This window comes from Antechinus flavipes, chromosome 6 (assembly GCF_016432865.1).
Source record: "Antechinus flavipes isolate AdamAnt ecotype Samford, QLD, Australia chromosome 6, AdamAnt_v2, whole genome shotgun sequence".
Classification (NCBI taxonomy): domain Eukaryota; kingdom Metazoa; phylum Chordata; class Mammalia; order Dasyuromorphia; family Dasyuridae; genus Antechinus; species Antechinus flavipes.
Window position 1 is genome coordinate 150,989,538 of NC_067403.1, and position 20,114 is coordinate 151,009,651.

At 33.1% G+C, this 20,114-nt stretch overlaps 1 protein-coding gene across 1 annotated transcript in view; it reads right to left on the bottom strand.

The window, feature by feature from the left end:
* Positions 1 to 3,105: 3,105 nt before the first annotated feature.
* LOC127541246 (all-trans-retinol dehydrogenase [NAD(+)] ADH7-like) overlaps positions 3,106 to 20,114 on the bottom strand; it is a 37,096-nt gene continuing 20,087 nt past the window's right edge. The window contains exons 6-9 of the mRNA XM_051966485.1: positions 18,483 to 18,743; positions 17,127 to 17,262; positions 11,666 to 11,804; positions 3,106 to 3,699 (exon numbers count right to left, since the gene is read on the bottom strand). Coding sequence (XP_051822445.1) covers positions 3,675 to 3,699; positions 11,666 to 11,804; positions 17,127 to 17,262; positions 18,483 to 18,743 — 561 coding nt within the window. The 3' untranslated portion in view covers positions 3,106 to 3,674. The remainder of the gene's footprint in view (positions 3,700 to 11,665; positions 11,805 to 17,126; positions 17,263 to 18,482; positions 18,744 to 20,114) is intronic.

Here is a 20,114-nt window from a genome sequence, read left to right on the forward strand (position 1 = left end):
AAAGTGCTGCTTCAATGGGAGATCTATCATCCAGACAAGAAGTCTAGTGGTCTTAGACCACCATGATGGTTTCCCCTTAAGGAAGGCTGTAAAGTTATAGAACATATTCATGGAAAAATGATGATAACAAAGCTTATATCCCTCAAATAACATTGTCTACTACCAAATTGCTTTTTTCCACCCTGATAACATCCCTCCCCCAATATTTTGTCTTGAACCTTGATATGAAACTCAGCCACCAACAGGGGGTTACCCAAAATGAGAGTATAAAAAAGCATACCCTCAGAAGGGTATTTTCCAGCACATTCTTTCTGCAAAATTGGTCAAATGGAGAAAAGACATACAAAGCTCACTGATGGAAATAATTCCTTAAAAAATAGAATTGATCAAATGGAAGCTAATGACTTTATGAGAAAACAAGAAACAAAACAAAACCAAAAGAATGAAAAAAGTAGGAAAAATGTGAAATATCTTATTGGAGAAACAACTTACCTGGAAAATAGATCCAGAAGAGATAATTTTAAAAATTATTAGTCTATCTGAAAGTCAGGATGAAAAAAAGAGCCTGGACATCATCTTTCAAGAAATTATCAAGGAAGACTGTCCTGATATTCTAGAACCAGAGGGTGAAATAGAAATTGAAAGAATCTACTGATCACTTTCTGAGATTCCAAAATGAAAACTCCTAGGAATATTATAGGCAAATTCAGAACTCCCAGGTCAAGGAGATAATATTGCAAACCATAGTCAGGATAACACAAGATTTAGCAGCTTTTACATTAAAGGAGCAGAAGGCTTGGAATATGATATTCTGAAGAGCAAGGGAGGTCGGATTACAACCAAGAATTACCTACTCAGTAAAACTGAGTATTCTTCAGGGGAAAATATGGAAATTCAATGAAATAGAGGATTTTCAAACATTCATGGGGAAAAGACCAGAACTGAATGGAAAATCTGATTTTCAAATACAGGACTCAGGAGAAGCATAAGGAGATAATCAGGAAAGTGATATCATAAGGGTCTTCATAAGGTTTATCCATTTACCTTCCTATATGGGAGCATGATGCTTGCAACTCATTAAAACCTTCTCATTATTATAACAAAAATACTTTATATAGAAAAAGGGAGTGGAATATTAAGGGATAATATTTTAAAAAATAAATTAAGCAGTGAGAGTGGGAGGTGCTGGGAGAAAGGGAAAGGGAGAGATGGAGTGGTGTAAAATATCTTCCATTAAAGAGGTAAGAAAAAGATTTTCATTATTTTGAAGTGGATGTGGAGGACAGGATGAGTGAGTGAACTGTAGTCTCATCAGAATTGGCTCAAAAAGGAAATAACACACACAAATCAATATAGGTGCAGAAAACTATCTTACCCTGCAGGAAAGTAGGAGAGGAAGGGGATAGAAGAAGGGAGGAGAGTGATAAGAGAAAAGACATTGGAGGAGGAAGTAGTCAGGAGCAAAACACTGTTGACTAGGGAAAAGATGAAAAGAGAATGATAATAGAATAAATGGGGGAAAATACAGTTAACTATACTAATTGTAAAAAGAATTTTGAAGGAAGTTTCTCTGATAAGGACTTATTTCTCAAAATGTGAATGGAGTCAAATTTATTTTTTTAAAAAAGAATCATGCCCAACTAATAAATGATCAAAAGATATGAACTATGCTCAGAAGGCTATAAAATTATGCATATCCTTTGACCTAATAATACCACTAGTAAGCATGCATCCCAAAAAAGATTTAAAAATGGAAAAGGACCTATATGTACAAAAATATTTGCAGCAACTCTCTTAGGGCAAAAAATTGGAAACTCAGGAGATGCCCATCAATTGGGGAATAACTGAGTTAATTGTGGCATGTAGTTATGATGGAATATTATTGTTCTTTGGGAAATGATAAGCAGAATGTTCTGAGAAAAACCTAGAAAAACCTCCCTGAACTCAAGCAAAGTAATAGCACAAAATAATAGCAATACATGTTTAACTTATATTGGATTGTCCTGTCCTGGGGAGAGGGATAGGGGAAATGGAGAAAAATTTGGAACACAAGGTTTTGCAAAGATGAATGTTGAAAATTATCTTTGTATTTGGAAAAATAAAATACTATTTAAAAAAGAAAAACATAAATAGATTTGCACAAAATAATGAAGAGGAAAATGAGCAGAACCAAGTGAACACTGTATACAGTAAAAGCAATATTGTTTTAGAAACAACTTCGAGTGACCAAGTTATTTTGACTATTAATTACAAAGGATCTGTGAAGGAAAATGCTATCACATAGATATATGTATATAATGATTTTACATATATAAGTGTATGTATATATACATATATATACACACACATTTCTATCTAATGGTGGTCATCTCTAGGATAAGAATGGGGAAAAGAAGAAAAAAGTTACATGATAACTTTATTATATATTTTAAAAGAATAGCAAGTTGTATATAATAACTTTGTAATTTCATGTGCAGTCATGTTTTTTCTTTATGCTGCTGTTATGAAAATGCTTGTTTTATTTCAAAAATTAAAAATAAAGTAAATAACATTAAAAAATATTAGATGTGATTTCTCATTCAGAAGAACTTATACCCATATCAGCAAAGCAATTTCAATACAGGATTGGCTTTATTAAAATTGAACTGCACATTCATTTGGAAATTACTAAAATGAGTGTCAGAATATGTTTTTGTCATTCAATTCAAAATAGCAAAAATTTTTTTAAACTTTGACACTCAGTCTTTGTAGGAACAATCTGTCTTCTTTGGTTCCTTATTTTAAAATTTATATCAAAGTGTTTGTCAACGTTTCTTGAAATGAATTACTAAAGTCAATGAAATGTATGAAAATATTGTCAGCTCCTTGAAGGCAGGAATTATTATTTGTAGTAGTGTTTTTTGTTTTTATATCTAAGATGTATTAGATAGTTGAAATGAAGGATGTGCTTTTTAAAAAATATACATTCATGTTTCTTAATTGAAGCAGGTAAAATATAAACATAAACCCTCTTACTTGATGAATTCAATTTATTTTTAAAAAGAGATTCTAAAAAGTATTTATATTTTTTGAAACAAAGGGATAAGACAAGAAAGACAACAGATATAGATTTTTTGTTTAGTATATTTAAGATATTTATTAATACATATAAAGATATAGAACATATTTGTATGTTTATATATATATATATTATTTGAGAAGCCTTTCAAGAGTTTCATTGTCAATACTTCATATAAAAGATAATATTTGGTTTAAAGTATTACAATAACATTATCCCATATGACTTGCCCAACTCATTTTAATTAGATAGAATCCTTTAAACTCTTTATTAATTTGATGCATGGGTATTCTCTTTTCCCTTATAATTTCCCCTTCAGTAAAAAGTAAGAAGTGGTTATATCTTTACCTTATATTCTCTAGTCCAATATAAATTATTTCAGGTTAAGCATCAACAATCCTATTATTACTAGTAGCATCCAACTACTATTCCAGATAAATTAAATCCCAACAATATTAATCACTAATTTAAAAAACTGTTTATTTGTTCTAAAATACTTAATTTCTATCTTTTGTTTTACCCCCATGAGTGATATGTTCTCTTTGGTTATTATATGTAAGTAAAATATAAGAGAAATTGTTGATGGATTCATAGCTACCTCCTATAACTTCAGAGTTCAAAAAGTCAGGATTGTTCGAATGCTGAAAGAGAAAATGTTAATTTCTGTTAACAACTTGTTTCTATATCACCTAATAAGGGTAATTCAACATTGGGGCTTCATTATTATATTTAGTGTGCACAGAGGCAGTATTTAAAGTATTGCTACTTCATTTCAAATGAACTACTGCTCATTAAATCAGTGATGAATCTGAAAGATCAATTTGCAAAACCTGGAAGAGGAAAAAAGGGGACCGGGAACCCAAATGGGGTCAGTGTGGCCTAAGGCCATTTCCATTAATCATTTTTTTAAATTAAAGCTTTTTATTTACAAAACATATGTATGAGTAATTTTTCAACATTGACCCTTGCAAAATCTTCTGTTCCAAATTTTTCCTTCTTTCCTCTTAGGCCCTCAGTTAGAGGGCATTCTAATACATTAAATATGTTAAAATATATGTTAAATCCCATATATGCACACATATTTATACAGTTATCTTGCTGCACAAGAAATATCAGATCAAGAAGGAAGAAAAAAAGAATTGTAAAAGAAAACAAAATGCAAGCAAACAACAGAGAGTGAGAATGCTATGTTATGTTCCACACTCAGTTCCCATGGTCTTATCTCTGGGTTTAGATGGCTCTCTTCATTACTGAACAATTGGAACTGGTTTGAATCCTCTCATTGTTCAAGAGAGCTACGTCCATCAGAATTGATCATCGTATAGTCTTCTTGTTGCTATATATAATGACCTCCTGTTTCTGCTCATTTTATTTAGCATCAGTTCATGTAAGTCTGTCCAGGACTCTTTGAAATCATCCTGCTGGTCATTTCTTACAGAATAATAATATTCCATAACATTCATATGCCATCATTTATTCAGCCATTCTCCAATTGATGGACAACCATTCAGTTTCCAGTTTCTAGCCACTACAAGAAGGGCTGCCACAAACATTTGCACATGTGGGTCCCTTTCCCTCCCTAAGATTTCTTTGGCATATAATCCTAGTAGAAACACTGCTGGATCAAAAGGTATTCATAGTTTGATAACTTTTTGAGTATAGTTCTAAATTGCTCTCCAGAATGGTTGGATCCGTTTATAGTTCCACCAACAATGTATTAGTGTCCCAGTTTTCCCACATCCCCTCTAACATTCATCATTATCATTTCTTGTCACCTTAATTGATCTGACAGATGTGTAGTGGTATCTCAGATTAGTCTTAATTTGCATTTCTCTGATCAATAGTAATTTGGAGCACTTTTTCAATTTCTTCATCTGAAAATTGTCTGTTCATATACTTTGATCATTTTTCAACTGGAGAATGGCTTGAACTATTATAAATTTGAGTCAATTCTCTATATATTTTAGAAATGAGGCCTTTATCAGAACCTTTGCATTTTCATTAGTCTTAAGAAAATGTATGTTTTAGATATAAAAGCAAGTCTTTGTTTTTACACCTCTAAAGTGAGAGAGCAGAAATAGATGAGCTCTATTTCCTTCCAGAAGTAATACCTATGAACTTGGGATTCTTTGTTTTATAGGAAAATTAAATGTATAACATTATACTGAAGTAGTTGGCAAAGAAGAGTTCAGACAGATTAGCAGATTCATATAAAGAAATCATCTCTCTTTTTTAACGACATAAGAAGAAATGTATTTTCAAACTTTCAGATTTTTCAGATTCAGAAGATGGTCTTCTAATCCTAATCTAAGATGGCAGAAAAAGGTTGGGATCCAACTGAGCTCACCCAAAATCCCCTTCTAAACAACTTTTTAATTTTTTAAATAATATTTTTCTTCCAGTTACATATGAAAAAATTTTTATCATTCATTTTTTTACCAGATTGTTAGTTCCAATTTTTTTCCCCCTCCCCTTTCCTCTTCTTAAGATAGTTGGCAGTTTCATTCTCCAATTGATAAATGGTCAAAGGATATGAACAGACAATTTTCGGATGATGAAATTGAAACTATTTCCACTCATATGAAAGTGTTCCAAATCACTATTGATAAGAGAAATGCAAATTAAGACAACTCTGAGATACCACTACACACCTGTCAGATTGGCTAAGATGACAGGAAAAAATAATGATGAATGTTGGAGGGGATGTGGGAAAACAGCGACACTGCTACATTGTTAGTGGAATTGTAAACACATCCAGCCATTTTGGAGAGCAATTTGGAACTATACTCAAAAAGTTATCAAACTGTGCATACCCTTTGATCCAGCAATGTTTCTACTGGGCTTATATCCCAAAGAAATCTTAAAGAAGGGAAAGGGACCTGTATGTGCCAAAATGTTTGTGGCAGCCCTGTTTGTAGTGGCTAGAAACTGGAAAATGAAAGGATGTCCATCAATTGGAGAATGGCTGAGTAAAATTGTGGTATATGAATGTTATGGAATATTATTGTTCTGTAAGAAATGACCAGCAGGATGAATACAGAGAGGACTGGCGAGACTTACATGAACTGATGCTGAGTGAAATGAGCAGAACTAGGAGATCATTATACACTTCAACAACAATACTATATGAGGATGTATTCTGATGGAAGTGGATTTCTTCAACAAAGAGAAGATCTAATTCAGTTCCAATTGATCAATGATGGACAGAAGCAGCAATACCCAAAGAAAGACAACACTGGGAAATGAATGTAAATTGTTTGCATTTTTTGTTTTTCTTCCCGAGTTATTTTTACCTTCTCAATCCAATTCTTCCTGTGCAACAAGAAAACTGTTCGGTTCTGCACACATATATTGTATCTAGGATATACTGTAACCTATTAACCATGTAAAGGACTGCTTGCCATCTGACGGAAGGGGTAGAGGGAGGGAGGGGAAAAATCGGAACAGAAGTGAGTGCAAGGGATAATGTTGTAAAAAATTATCCTGGCATAGGTTCTGTCAATAAAAAGTTATAATTATTAAAAAAAAAGATAGTTGGCAGTGTGATAGAGATTATACATATGCTATCATATAAAACATATGTAAATATCAGTCATAGCTGTGAAAGAAAAAACAGATCAAAAGGGAAAAAAACACAAGAAACATTAAAATAAATGAAAAAAATACTTTAATTTGCATTCTGAGTCCATCAGTTCTTTATCTGGTTTCTGAAAAGAACTTGTTCAATCATAATTTATCATCATACAATGTTGCTGATACTGTGTACAATGTTTTCCTGGTTATGCTCATTTCACTTTGCATCAATTCAAACAAATATGAAATCTGCCTGTTCATCATTTCTAATTGCACAATGATCTTCTTTTATATTCATATAATACAGCTTGTTTAGTCCTTCTCCAATTGATGAGCACTCTAAATTTCTAATATTTTGCCAACATGAAAAAGACTGCTATGAATATTTTTGTATTTGTAGATCTCTTCCACCTTTTTATGATTTCTTTGGAGTACAGATCTACTATGCATATGCACTCTTCTGTATCTCTTTGAGCATAGTAACAAATTGTTCTTCAGAATGGTTGGATTAGTTCACACTCCAGAAGTGCATTAGTTTTTCACATCCTCTCGAACATTTATTGTTTTCCTATTTTGTCATATTGGCCAATCTAGTATGTGAGGTGGCATCTTAGGGTTTTTTTTTGCATTTTTTATTTGCATTTCTCAAATCAAAAGTTATTTAGAACACTTCTTCATATGCCTTAAGATAATTTTAATTTCTTCACCTGGAAACTGCCTATTGTTATCCTTTGATCATTTATCAATTGGGGAATGGATTATATTCTTATAAATTTGATTCAGTTCTTTGTATAATTGCCAAATTTAGCATATAGTTCAATGTAAAGAAATAGACTAAGAAACAACTAGAAAAGAATGACTATAAAAAGCTGTTATGTTGTCAGGGAAGACTGAGATGCAACGTCAGAAGACAACAATGTGAAAACAACTAAAAGCAAAGAAAAATGCTAATTGTACCCAAGATGGGTAAAATTTGCTGCAAGAATTAAAGAGATAATAGTGATAGAGGGGAAATTGGGAGAAGAAATGAGAGTGAGGTAAAAAATTTTATGAAAGGAGAACTAACAGCTTAGTAAGACACACAAAAAATACTGAAGAAAATAATTTAAAAAGCAGAACTGGCCAAATGGAAAAAGCCCAATAAAGACAATAAATGCTTAAAAATTAGAATTGGGCAAGTGGAACCTAATGATTCCATGAAGTTTCAAAAAAAAAATCAAAAGAATGGAAAAGGGGTAGCTAGGTGGTGCAATGGATAGAGCACCAGCCCTGAAGTCAGGGATCTGAGTTCAAATCTGGTCTCAGACACTTAATACTTCCTAGCTGTGTTACCCTGGGCAAGTCACTTAACTCCAATTGCCTCAGCAAATACAAAAACAAAAACAAAAGAATGAAAAAATAGAAGAAAATGTCAAATATTTTGTTGGAAGAACAAGTGACTTAGAAAATTCATCAGGGAAAGATAACTTAATAAAAAGTTATAAAAGCAATAAATAGAAAAAAAAGTCTAGACATATAATTCAAAAAATTATGAAGAAGGGGCAGTTAAGTGTTGTGCTGGATAGAGTACCAATCCTGAGTTCAGGAGGTCCTGAATTCAAATCTGACCTCACACCTTTGATACTTACTAGCTGTGTGATTCTGGGTAACTCACTTAATTCTGTCTCACCAAAAAAAAATTATAATTATCAATGAAAATTGCTCAGAAACCCAGAAGAGAAGAAACCAAAATAATCCATCAATCACTTCTTGAAAGAGATCCCAAAATGAATACTTCTGGGAATATTATAGCCAAATTCCAGATCTGCCAAGTCAAGAAGAAAATATTGAAAACAGTAAAAAGGAAACAATTCAAATATCATGGAATCATAGTCAGGATCATGTAAGATTTGGGCACTTCTATGACAAAGGATTGCAGGGTCTAGAATGTGATATGCCACAGGACAAAGAAGTGCAATAATGTACCTCACAAAATTGCGTATAATTCTTCAGGGGAAAAGATGGATATTTAATGAAATAGGAGGAGTTAGGTCAAATTTGGCCTCAAAGACTTATTAGCTGTGTGACCCTGGGAAAATCACTTGTTCCTGGTTGCCTGAGTTTCCTCATCTATAAAATGAGCTAGAGAAAGAAATGGTAAACCACTCAAGTATCTTTACCAGTAAAATCTCAAAAGGATTCACAAAGAGGTGGATACAACAAAAAAACCAACTAAATAATAAATAAAATAGAGGAATTTCAATCACTTCTGATGGAAATCCCAGAAATAAATATAAAAAATTAACACTGAAACACAAAATTGAAAGAAATAATCAGGGAAACTACATTTTGCTAAAAAGGTATCATAGACAATGGTTTTTTTTAAAAAAGGCATCATTTCTCAAATATATAGGCAACTGACTCCAACTTATAAAAAATAAGAGCCATTCCATAGTGGAGAAAAGCTCAAGGGATATGAATAGGCAATTTTCAGGAGAAGAAATCAAAATTCTTTGCATGATTATGAAAAAAATGCTCTAAATTGCTACTTATTAGAAAAATCCAAATTAAAACAACTCTGAGGTACCATCTCACACATTTCAGAAATGACAAGTTCTAGAGAAGATGAAGGAAAAAAATTATATTGATAAGCTGTTGGTTGAATTGTGAACCAATCAAACCATTCTGTAGAATAATCTGGATACCATGCACAAGAGTTATAAAAGTATGCATACTATTTGAATCAGCAATGCCACTAATAGTCTTGTACCCCAAACAGATCAAGGGACAAAACATATATACAAAGACATTTTTTTTAATTTTTTATTTAATAATTACTTTATATTGACACTCGTTTCTGTTCCGATTTTTTTTTTCCCCTCCCTCCCTCCACCCCCTCCCCTAGATGGCAAGCAGTCCTTTATATGTTGGATATGTTGCAGTATATCCTAGATACAATATATGTTATACAAAGACATTTTTAGTAACTTTTGTGGTGGTGAAGAATTGGAAAGTATGGGGATGCTTTCCAATTGGGGAATAGCTGAACAAGTTGTGGCATATGCTTGTAATGGCATACTATTTGTACTATAAGAAATAATGAGAGGGAAGGTTTCAAAAAAATATGGCAAGACCTTTGTGAACTTATGCAAAGTAAAGTGAGAAAAACCAGGAGCACAGTATCAGCCATGTTGTAATGAAGATAAACTGTGAAAGTTTTGGCTACTTTGATCAATACAACGTTCCAAGACAAACCAAAGATTCATGATGGAAAAAAATACTATTCATCTTCTGAGAGGAAACAGATGAATTCTGAGTGCAAATTAAAGTATAATTTTCTCACTTTTAAAATTGTTTGCTTTTTTGGTGATAAGGCTAATATGTATGTGATTTCACATGTATAATTGATATCATGTTGGTTGCTTTCTCAGTGAGGGGGGATGATATGGGAGTGAGGTAGCAAATCTGGTATTCAAAATTTAAAATGAAAAGAATCTTTAAAATAAATAAATAACTAATTTTGAAAGTTGATCCCCATACTTAAGAAGTGAGTTAGAAAGGAGGCCATTTTATAGTTTACTTTTAACAGTTCTACCCATAAAGCAAACTTTTTATTTAATATTCTTGACTTGTTGGACTTCATTAATTCTTTTCTGTACTTTCTATAGCTGTTATTGCTGCAGATCAAAATTGAAGAGATTCTGTACTTTTACAGCACTCTATAATATTGTTACCATTTTATTGTTCCTCTAACTCATGTTTAGTTGTCTATTGTTATATATTGAATAACAAGTATAATACTATTTTTATCTATACACAATCTCAGATGAAGACAGATGTCAAGATTGTCAAGATTACTTTTGGCAAGTCATTTAATTTCCCTGGGCTTCAGTTTCCTCAATTGTAAATGTAAAGGTTAGGCTAAATGGTCCCTAAAGTCTTTCTCAACTATACAGTAATGTTACTATGATCCTATGATTTGGTCAAACAGCTGATTAACTGGAAAACAACCAGTTTGTCTAAATCCAACTGTTTTCCAAATGTAATAATTGGTTGTTTAGAATATTCAAACCATTTCTAGGCATGGTTTTAGACCAAAACTCATATGTAGACATGTATTCTTTTCTCCTTGTGATCTGACTCTAATTTTAGTATATAAAGAAGATATAAAAACTAGAGAAGGAGGAGAGAGGTTCAGAAAAAAAGGGAAGGAAAAAACCATAATTCTTCCCAGATCAATGGAACTTGCTTTTTGAACAATGAACCAAAAATATTGTTTGTTCTTGTAATCTGTAATGCCATTGGAACCCAGAGAAATGCCTGATGGGAAATGGAGCATTGTGCCAGAATAGACTTTTTTAGTTTGCTATAAGTAAGGATAGGAACTAGGATATGGGGCCAGAGGAAATATGATTTTAAACCAGTCTAATTTTTTCCAGTTTGTTATTCAGTGCTCATCCTTGAGACCAAAATTGAAGAGATTGCCCTGCAACAACAATCCGATTCCATGCATTTGCTTTTGTCTGAGAAGCTTTGTGAGTTACATCTTGTATAAAAAGATTCTCTTGTCCTACTTCCAGGGTTGAGACAGTTTTGGTATAACACTCAAGTCATTCACTATTCATATTCATACTCTTCCTTCATCTTTTTACATTTGGATTTAATGCCAAAAACTCTCAAGATTAATGCACACAAAAACTGATTTAGAGTTATCAAATGCAATCATATCATTTTAAAGAGAAAGAAGTAAGGGCCAGAGAGATGTAGTTGCCAATGATCACATGATTTGTAAGTTACAGGACTGGAATTTGGACCTACATTACTGGAATCTACTTCTTTGTGCTACAGTGAATCCAAGACATCAGCAAAGTATACTTCCATTTTATGAGGAAAACAGAGACTATTATGTTGATCTGTGACAATGTAATATCGATTTTCATTTTGTACAAGTCAGAAACTAAAATGATATATGTATATGTATATATAAACAAGATGATTGTTTAAAAAAATTATACAAATTGTATTTTTGACTATGACAAATATAAATACACATACCTTTCTCCTTTGTTGAGTAGATCAAATCCATCTTTGATTTTATTAAAAGGTAAAACATGGGTTATTATTGGGTCCAAGTCAAATTTCTTTGCCATAAAATCAGATACGAGTTTTGGGAGATCATTTCTGGTTTTCCAACCTTAAAAAATTAAGCACCAGCATTTTACTTTATTTATAAAGCAGTGAATCAATCAGTCAATAAGCATTTATTAAGTACTTAATATATGCCAGGCCCTGGCAGCATAAAGAAAGAGAATAACAGTTTCTGTGCAAAAAGCTTAAATTCTAATTGGGGGCAAAGCATTAAGTGGATTGTCTAGGGAAATAAATGAACAATACTTGCACAACATGAGAAAATGGGGGAAGAAGGAAGGCAGTGGATATTAGGTTGCCACCTGTACTAGTTGTATACTTAAGTGGATGAAATCATGGATCCATAGGATATTAAAGTATATTTAACTTTAGACTTAAATTTGACAACCTTTATTTTGTATAATTTTATCTTTTTTGTATGAAAGGAAAATGTAATGACATACTTATAGGATTAAAAAATGTCTTTTTCACAAGAAAGGGAGGAGGGGGGCTCAGAACCTTTTATAACCATCATGTTCTTTACCAAAATCTCACTTCATCCAAGAAACCTTTCCTAGTTAAGTTCATTCTGCACTGCATATGCTGTCTGGGAACTTAGCGGATAGTTATAATAACCCATATTTATTACATGGAGCTTTATAATTCATAAAATAGTCATATTCAAACAATCCTATAATGGAACTAATAAAAGTATTTTAAAGTTGAGAAAACTAAATTTCAGGGAAACCACATGGATTCCTCAGTTATCTAACTAGTAGATGTTGGGAACTGAGTTCCAGGCTGAATTCTTTATATGGCACCAGATTCTGTTAAAAAACTAATATTATTTTGTGTTTTTTTCTCTAATTTCTCTTTTAGTGAGTGATTTACGGAATGCATCTTAGGTTGCCCTTTCTTGTGTGGTCCTCATAATAATCCTATAAATTTGCTTGTATACAATTGTCACCATTTGCCAGAGATCAAAATTGACTTTGTCCTACTCCTCAAGCAGATCAGGTAACAGAGAGTGCAAATTATTCTGTCATCCTAATATAATTACATCATAAGTTGGCCTTTTCTCCTGTCTTTCTCTATAGATATTTTGGAAAATAGCCCTGGTGAATAATGTATCCCAGTTACTCTAAGAGATGGGGAACTATAGTAACATTAGTAACTATAGTAACATTTGGAGATTAAGAGGGAAACTTCCCTCTTCTCTGAAGTTGAGCAGGAAGTGCTAGAATGATGGAGGGAGATCCTTCCTGGCTATATGAGGAGAGAGGAGGCAAACAGAAATAATTCATTGCAAGCCTACATAGGGTTAAAGCAGAGACATGGTGAATCCAAATCACATTAGTTCACTGGAGACAGCTATGACATTTTCAGTGTGAGAATTTACTCTTCAGAAATCAGCATACACTACAAACTGGGTTAGGTTTTTTGATGGTTTGTGTGTGTGTGTGTGTGTGTGTGTGTGTGTGTGTGTATGTGGTATGTGTGTGTGTGTTGTTGATTGTGTATACTTAAGACAATGATGGAAAAAATATCAAAAATCTGCACCATGCAAACATTTTCTTTTTAAAAGCTGCTTGTTAAATCTTTGTTAGAACACTATTGGGTTAAAGGCAGAGACTGAGCCAAGAAATACAAGAATAAAGAGTTCTTATATTTCCTATCATCATGAGTCCTTTTATCTAAAGATTGGTATTATGGGAACTCTATATAAATGATGGCTTAAGAAGACTGGATGAATGAACTACAGGAAAAATTGTAACTGGAAGCATTAAGGGGCAGCAGTAACTGGTGCCATTAGCTGAATCCAGGACTATGCAAATCTCTTGGAAGAGAAGGTTGTTCACTTTGGTTTTATTGTTTACTCTCTGGATTCAGATGCAAGCCCTATCAGTTTCCATTAATTTGTAAATATAAATATTAATGTTTTAAAGCTTATAAGTTTGTGTGATTTTAAAATTTTATTCATCTATTTATTTTAAATTCAATTTAATTTTTGGAGAGGTTACATTTAAGTTTTGAATGGTCTCCTTTCCTCCTTCCCTACTTTGCACTAGAAAAGGTTACCACTATTTCTCATACTCATACACAAAACCACATAAAACCATACAATTCATGCTTCTGTTTATCAGTTCTTTCTCTGGAGATAGCATCTTATTTCAGAGATCCTTTGTAGTTGATGTGAGTATTTATAATACTCAGAATGACTTGATTGTTCATAGTTCTTCAAACAATATTCCTGTTGCTGTATACAGTTTTTTTTGGTTCTGCTTGTTTCACTCTTCATTATTTTATGCAAGTCCATGTTTTTCTAACATCAACTTGCTCATAATTTCTTACAGCACAACAGTCTTCCAACACAATTGTATTCCAACATTTATTCAGCCATTCCTCCATTGATGGACATCTCCTCAATTTACAAGTTCTTCACTACCACCAAGAGAGCTATTATAAATATTTGAGAACAGAGGTTCTTTCCTTTTTCTTGGACGAACCTTGGAAAACAGACCTAATAGGGGTGTTCTTGGTCAAAGAATTTACAAAATTTACAAAATTTTAGAATATTCTCCCAGTCTGTATGATTTCAAGATATAGTCAGTGTTTATCTTTTGGGAGTATCAGATGCTAAATTACCCAGGTTACCTAAGTGGGGCAATAAATCACTATGGTCTCTCAAATTCAACCAAGACTTTCTTCAAATCTGATCCCCTAACACCTGCTGATTTTGTAATTTTCACAAGGGCAGGGATGCTATCTTGTATTAGTTTCTATTTTCTTTATCTTCTCAAGGTATTAGTATAGTACTATGCATGATATATGTGCTTAATAGTGCTTAACTTAATGACATTCTGAGCTAACTTGTAGAATGTGAGACCTGCAACAATGAGGATGAAAATTAGCGCATATTATGATTAAATTTTAATATATCTTGTTCTTTGGGTTTCCCCTTTTTCTTTTTTGGTTATTTATTTTCAAGAAGTTCTAAAAATAATTTCTATTAATGAAACTGTTTTAACATTTTTACAAGATAGAAAGTAGAGTCATAATGATTTAGAGCTGAGATAGAGTTGAGATCATCTAATCTCTTTTTACAGACAAGGAAGCTGAAGCCCTTAAAGTTTCAAGTGCGCAACAAGTAAAAACAGGTAACAAAATGGGTTCCACATTAGCCCAGTTCTTCATTAAACTACATTGTGCTACCTCTCTGAGGTTTCAATTGTGATTAAGAGTATTAATAGAAACAGAGGATACAGGAGAGATAGTGGATTTAATGGGAAAGATAATGTGACATAAATATATTAAAATAATATTTGATGGAAATTAAAAATCTTAGGATTAGATGGAGTAGCTGAAAGCAATACAGTGAGGTTCTTTCCACCCACCATCCATCCTGCAGCAAACCAAACAAATAAACAAAACAAATCTAGAAAATGCAACAGATCTTGATATGGAAAGCCAGAAAAAAAATCACAAGTCATTTGTCCATCCTGGATCAGTATAGGGAAACAGAGAAAGGTTTGAAATTCCTGGGGATGGGGCAGCTCAGTATACTAGCGGCATAGGACTTTGATTCTCAGGAACAGAGTATAAAATTGGACAAGGGAATGTTCCTAACCCATACTGGGTCACCAATAACAGTAGAGAATTACAATGGGATCAGGTTTGTCACATTCTACCCTGTTCTGGGTTACAGAACTAGGGTGGAATTCAATTCCATGAGTCAGAAGTGAAAAGTCTGAGTTTTGCTAATTGAAAAAAAAAAGTAATTAAAAAAATTAGGAATTTAAGAACTACATTGCCTGATCCAGATGAAAAAACAAAACAAAACAAAACAAAATCCTCTTTCTCAGATACTTCCCCTCTGCCACTAGCAGCAGAGTAAAGCTCACTCTGTATTAATCTATTCAGGACAACAGGTAGAAAAATCAAAAGAGAGGTACTATTTAGCAATTTTACAATTGATAAGTTATTCAACCTCTCTAACCTTCCATTGTGACATCTGAAAAATGGCGATAATACTTGAATTAGTGATCTTACAGGATTATTGAAGGAAAGTGTAATGTAACTTTGAAACACCATATAAATGTGAGTTTCTATTATGGAGATCAATTCATCTGTCATGATATAAATATATAGTTTCTGTTATTTCTAATTTACTCTAAATTTAGAACTGAACATGCTACTTAACAGTCTAGGAAATGTTTGTGCATGGCCCTATATACTTTGCAAAGTCATAAAGCAAACCAGAATCACACTCAAGAAAGTAATTGAATATCATTTACTGTGAGGAATCATTATTATACTGTTGTACTTGGTGATATGTTAATTTAGCTGAGCTTCTTTGTCTTCTGCGCTTCTTTTTATTATTCTTTGTTACAAAGAATGGCTCTCTATGTAGTGGAGGGCAGAAGTATAGTTTTGTGAATTAAGTTGATATTAAAAAATTAACAAATCTTTGCTTGCATTTAGTTTTTTTCTCATTTTTTCCCTTTTTGATCTGATTTTTCTTGTGCCGCAAGATAATTATATAAATATGTATACATATATTGAATTTACCATATATTTTAACATGTTTAACATATATTGCATTACTTGCCATCTAGGGGAAGTGGTGGAGGGAAAGAGGGGAAAATTTGGAACACAAGGTTTTGCAAGGGTTAATGTTGAAAAATTATCCATGCATATGTTTTGAAAATAAAAACTTTTTAAAAATAAAGATAAATTACAAAAGTTAACACAAATTCAAAGAAAAAGAACTTCTAGCCATAAAAATTCCTGCTAAGTTTGGAGTGACATTATTGGATAGTAGTCAAGGTAAGATATGGGTAACTTTTTTTTCTTTTTAATATCTTTTTCAAATTTGTCCTTTATTTTGTTTTCTGAACTTTATTCAAAATCTACCACCACCCTCTCACACACTATGAACTATTTTTCAAAATATTGTGAGATCATAGGCTTTCTCTCTCTCTTTTGGCAAAGAACATGTCAGATGTCCAGCCCCTTCCGTTTATGTGTCAACAGCTTCCTCATCCATCCTCACATGCTTCCAACACTGTTGTCTCTCCTGTGAATGGTGAATACCTGCCCAATTCCAGATTTCTTTCCCAGGACCTGGACTGAAAAGCCAGGTCCTCTATTTTCATATATCTCCTAATTCTACTCAAGAAAATCTGAATTTTTTTCTCCATCTCACTTTTTCTTTTAGCTGTCTTGAATGTGTTATCATATTTCATTAGAATGTAAGCTTTTTAGATTCTAAAAGCAATTAATTTTTATTTTACTTATATTTGTATTCTTAACACTTAACATGGTGCCTATCACATAGAAAGCATTAATTTCTATCTGAATGAATACCCCTCATTTTTCAGCCACATACCACCAAAAATACATCCTTTCCAGGTGCGTCCAGTGAACAGTATATTGGGGTCGTAGGTGAGCATTGCAGATGATGGAGGGTCGCCTACTAGCACACTGGTCCCATAGTTCTTATGGCAAGAAGCCAGAGCATCAATCTGATGTGCAAATGAAAGAGAAAATATGTTTCTTATGGTATCCATCAGAATGGGAAGAGATCTGTGCCTTGTTCCATTGCCACCAATTAGGAATCCCTCATGAATGGATCAATAAGAATTTATTAATATTATTCTAGTTATAGCAAACAAAAAAGTCCTTCTCAAGAATCCTACATTCAGTATGTATGTGAAGAGCACTAACCTATATGTATAAGTATAAAAAAATTAGCAAGTAAATTCAAGGTAAATTGAGTGTTGGAGTAGGGGAAAAGTAAAAGTTTTTTTTTAAAAGCCTCCAGTTGGAGATAATATTTGAGCTTAATTGGGGGAAACTCGGACTTCAGTAATATAGAGGTAAAATGGGAGATCTTTCCAAGCATGGAGGACAGTCTGTACAAAGGCAGAGAAGAGAGATGGAATGTCATGTCAAGAAATTGAAGTATATATTCCAACATATTGGAATAAATTTGGTTTCTTATGTAGTAAAACTTGCTTTGAATATTGTATAAACTCTGCAGTTCTTAGTATCCCATCAACAGACATCCTTCCTGCAAAGGCAGGAAACAGAAAGCAGAATAGGAGAATCATGGATTTAAAGCATAAATAGGCCTCAGTCCCAATGGTACTCTACACTAACCTTTTCATTTTATAGATGAGACTGAAAGACTATGCTTCACAGTACATCTTTAACTGGGACATCAGAGTCCACCTCCCACAGGAATCCTTGTATTTGCCCTGCCACCAGGAATTATCCTCTTTCTTACCATTAACTTTATACTTTTTGCTATTGCTTAGAGAAAAATAACCAAATCAATACTAAATATGGCATTAGAAATAATATGAAAATCAATAATATGAAAAGCAGATGAAAATCTGTTCCTCATTCCCTGTGACTCACTTGACCAAGACACCCTGTCATCACTCCTTTTTTATATGTTATTTCTGCCTAGTAGAATATAAGTTCCCTGAAGACAAATGCTGTTTTACTTTTTTATTTGAATTCTTTGAATCTAGCCTAGTTCTTGCACATAATAGGAATTTGTTAAATTCCTATTGCTTAATTTACACTAGTTTATGTAAACTCAGATTTTGTCTGGATCACAGCTGCATCCTAAGGATACTCGTAATAAATTAAACCATTGAGAGGTGAATTCTACCATTAGATGGGACTGAACATTTATCATGACTCTCAAATTCTCTCTACCTATTTGATTACTTACTATGGTATCAATGTGTCCAATGGCTTCAAAGGTATATTTCACAGAATTGTCAGTCATTTCCTTTAGCACTTCACTGATGGGCTTTGTGTAATCCTTAGGGTTGATGCATTCAGTGGCTCCTACAGCCTTGGCTTTCTCAAATTTAAGTGGGTTGATGTCAATTCCAATGATCCGAGAAGCCCCAGCTGCTTTACAGCCTATAATAATTGACAGGCCTACTCCTCCCAGGCCAAAGACAGCACAAGTAGATCCAGGGGTGACCTATGGTGATGAAAAAAAAAATACCGGCCTTTAGTAATTAATGATTGATCCAGTAAAACTGATATTATAATAAGTTTGGGATTTTGGGAAACATGAATTCTAGAATACAAATAGTCTAATGAAACTATTGGCAAACTGATTCTGGTAGTGATATTTTGAGTGGATGAGAAACATAAACAGTTTAAAGATCAGGAGTATATATTAGGAAGTGATGGTCTGTCACTTCAGAAAATTCATTTTTAAAAATGCATATATATAGATTGATGAGAATGGATAAAAAGGGAAAAACATATATTTGAAAAGCTATAAAAGTCTTCTAAATTTAGATGAAAACAAGAAGTCAAAGGGTAAAAGTAGGGAGAACGATAAGGGAGAGATTCTTGGAATGAAGCATAGATTAAGTAATAAGAGGAAAAAGTAATAGGTAGAAGTAAAGCAGAAGAGTCAGGAGGATAGGAAATAAGAGACACACACAAGCAAAATAAAGATCAGGAGTAGAATTCTTTATGTAAAAAAAAGGGGGTAGTAACAAAGTTAAAGCTAAAATAGATTTAATCAAAAGAGAAAAATGGGGAAACTACACTGTTAGCCATATTAATCGAGATTTCATTAGATTATTTAAAATAACTAAACAGTATAAAGTTGGAATATTGCTGTGGTATAGAAAATAATGAGTTAATGGAGTTAGAAAAATATGGATAGACTTGGATTTATGAAGGAAGATGTTGTCTACCTTCAGAAAAATAGACCTCTCAGCCCACAGATACCAAGCATAACTTGGAAGGTTGTCAGGAAAAGTTTGTCCCACTTGATGTGTGAGTAGAGCCCCAGAAAATTAGGAGTGGGACCACTGAATCAACAGCTGTGTTGGCAGCAGCAGTGGCAGGCAGGAGCAGTGGTGAAGGCAAATTCCAGAGATCTCCAGAGATCAGCCAGCAGATAAAGGAGCAAAACAGCTAGTCAGAAGGAGATTATAGGTTTTTTTTGCTAGCATTGAAGTAGGACTCTGTGGCTTTGCTCATACTCAGGTTAAAGTTGCAGTGCTGGTTCATAATACAGGTCCCTAGAAGGATCTTTGAAGATAGCTGTGCAAAACCTCTAAAGCTTGAGACATTACACCTTCCACCCTAAAAGCAGAGCCCTATTTTAACAGAATCAAAAGTCTGAGCAAACAACAAAAAGAGATTCTGACCATAGAAAGTTACTATGTTGATGAGAAAGACCAAGACATAGACTCAGAAGATGATAACAAAGTCAAAATTCCCACACCCAAAGCTTCCAAGAAAAATAAGAATCAGGTTATAGAAGTGCTCAAAATGGATTTTGAAAATCAAGTAAAAGAGGTAGAGAAGAAATATTGGAAAAAAAACA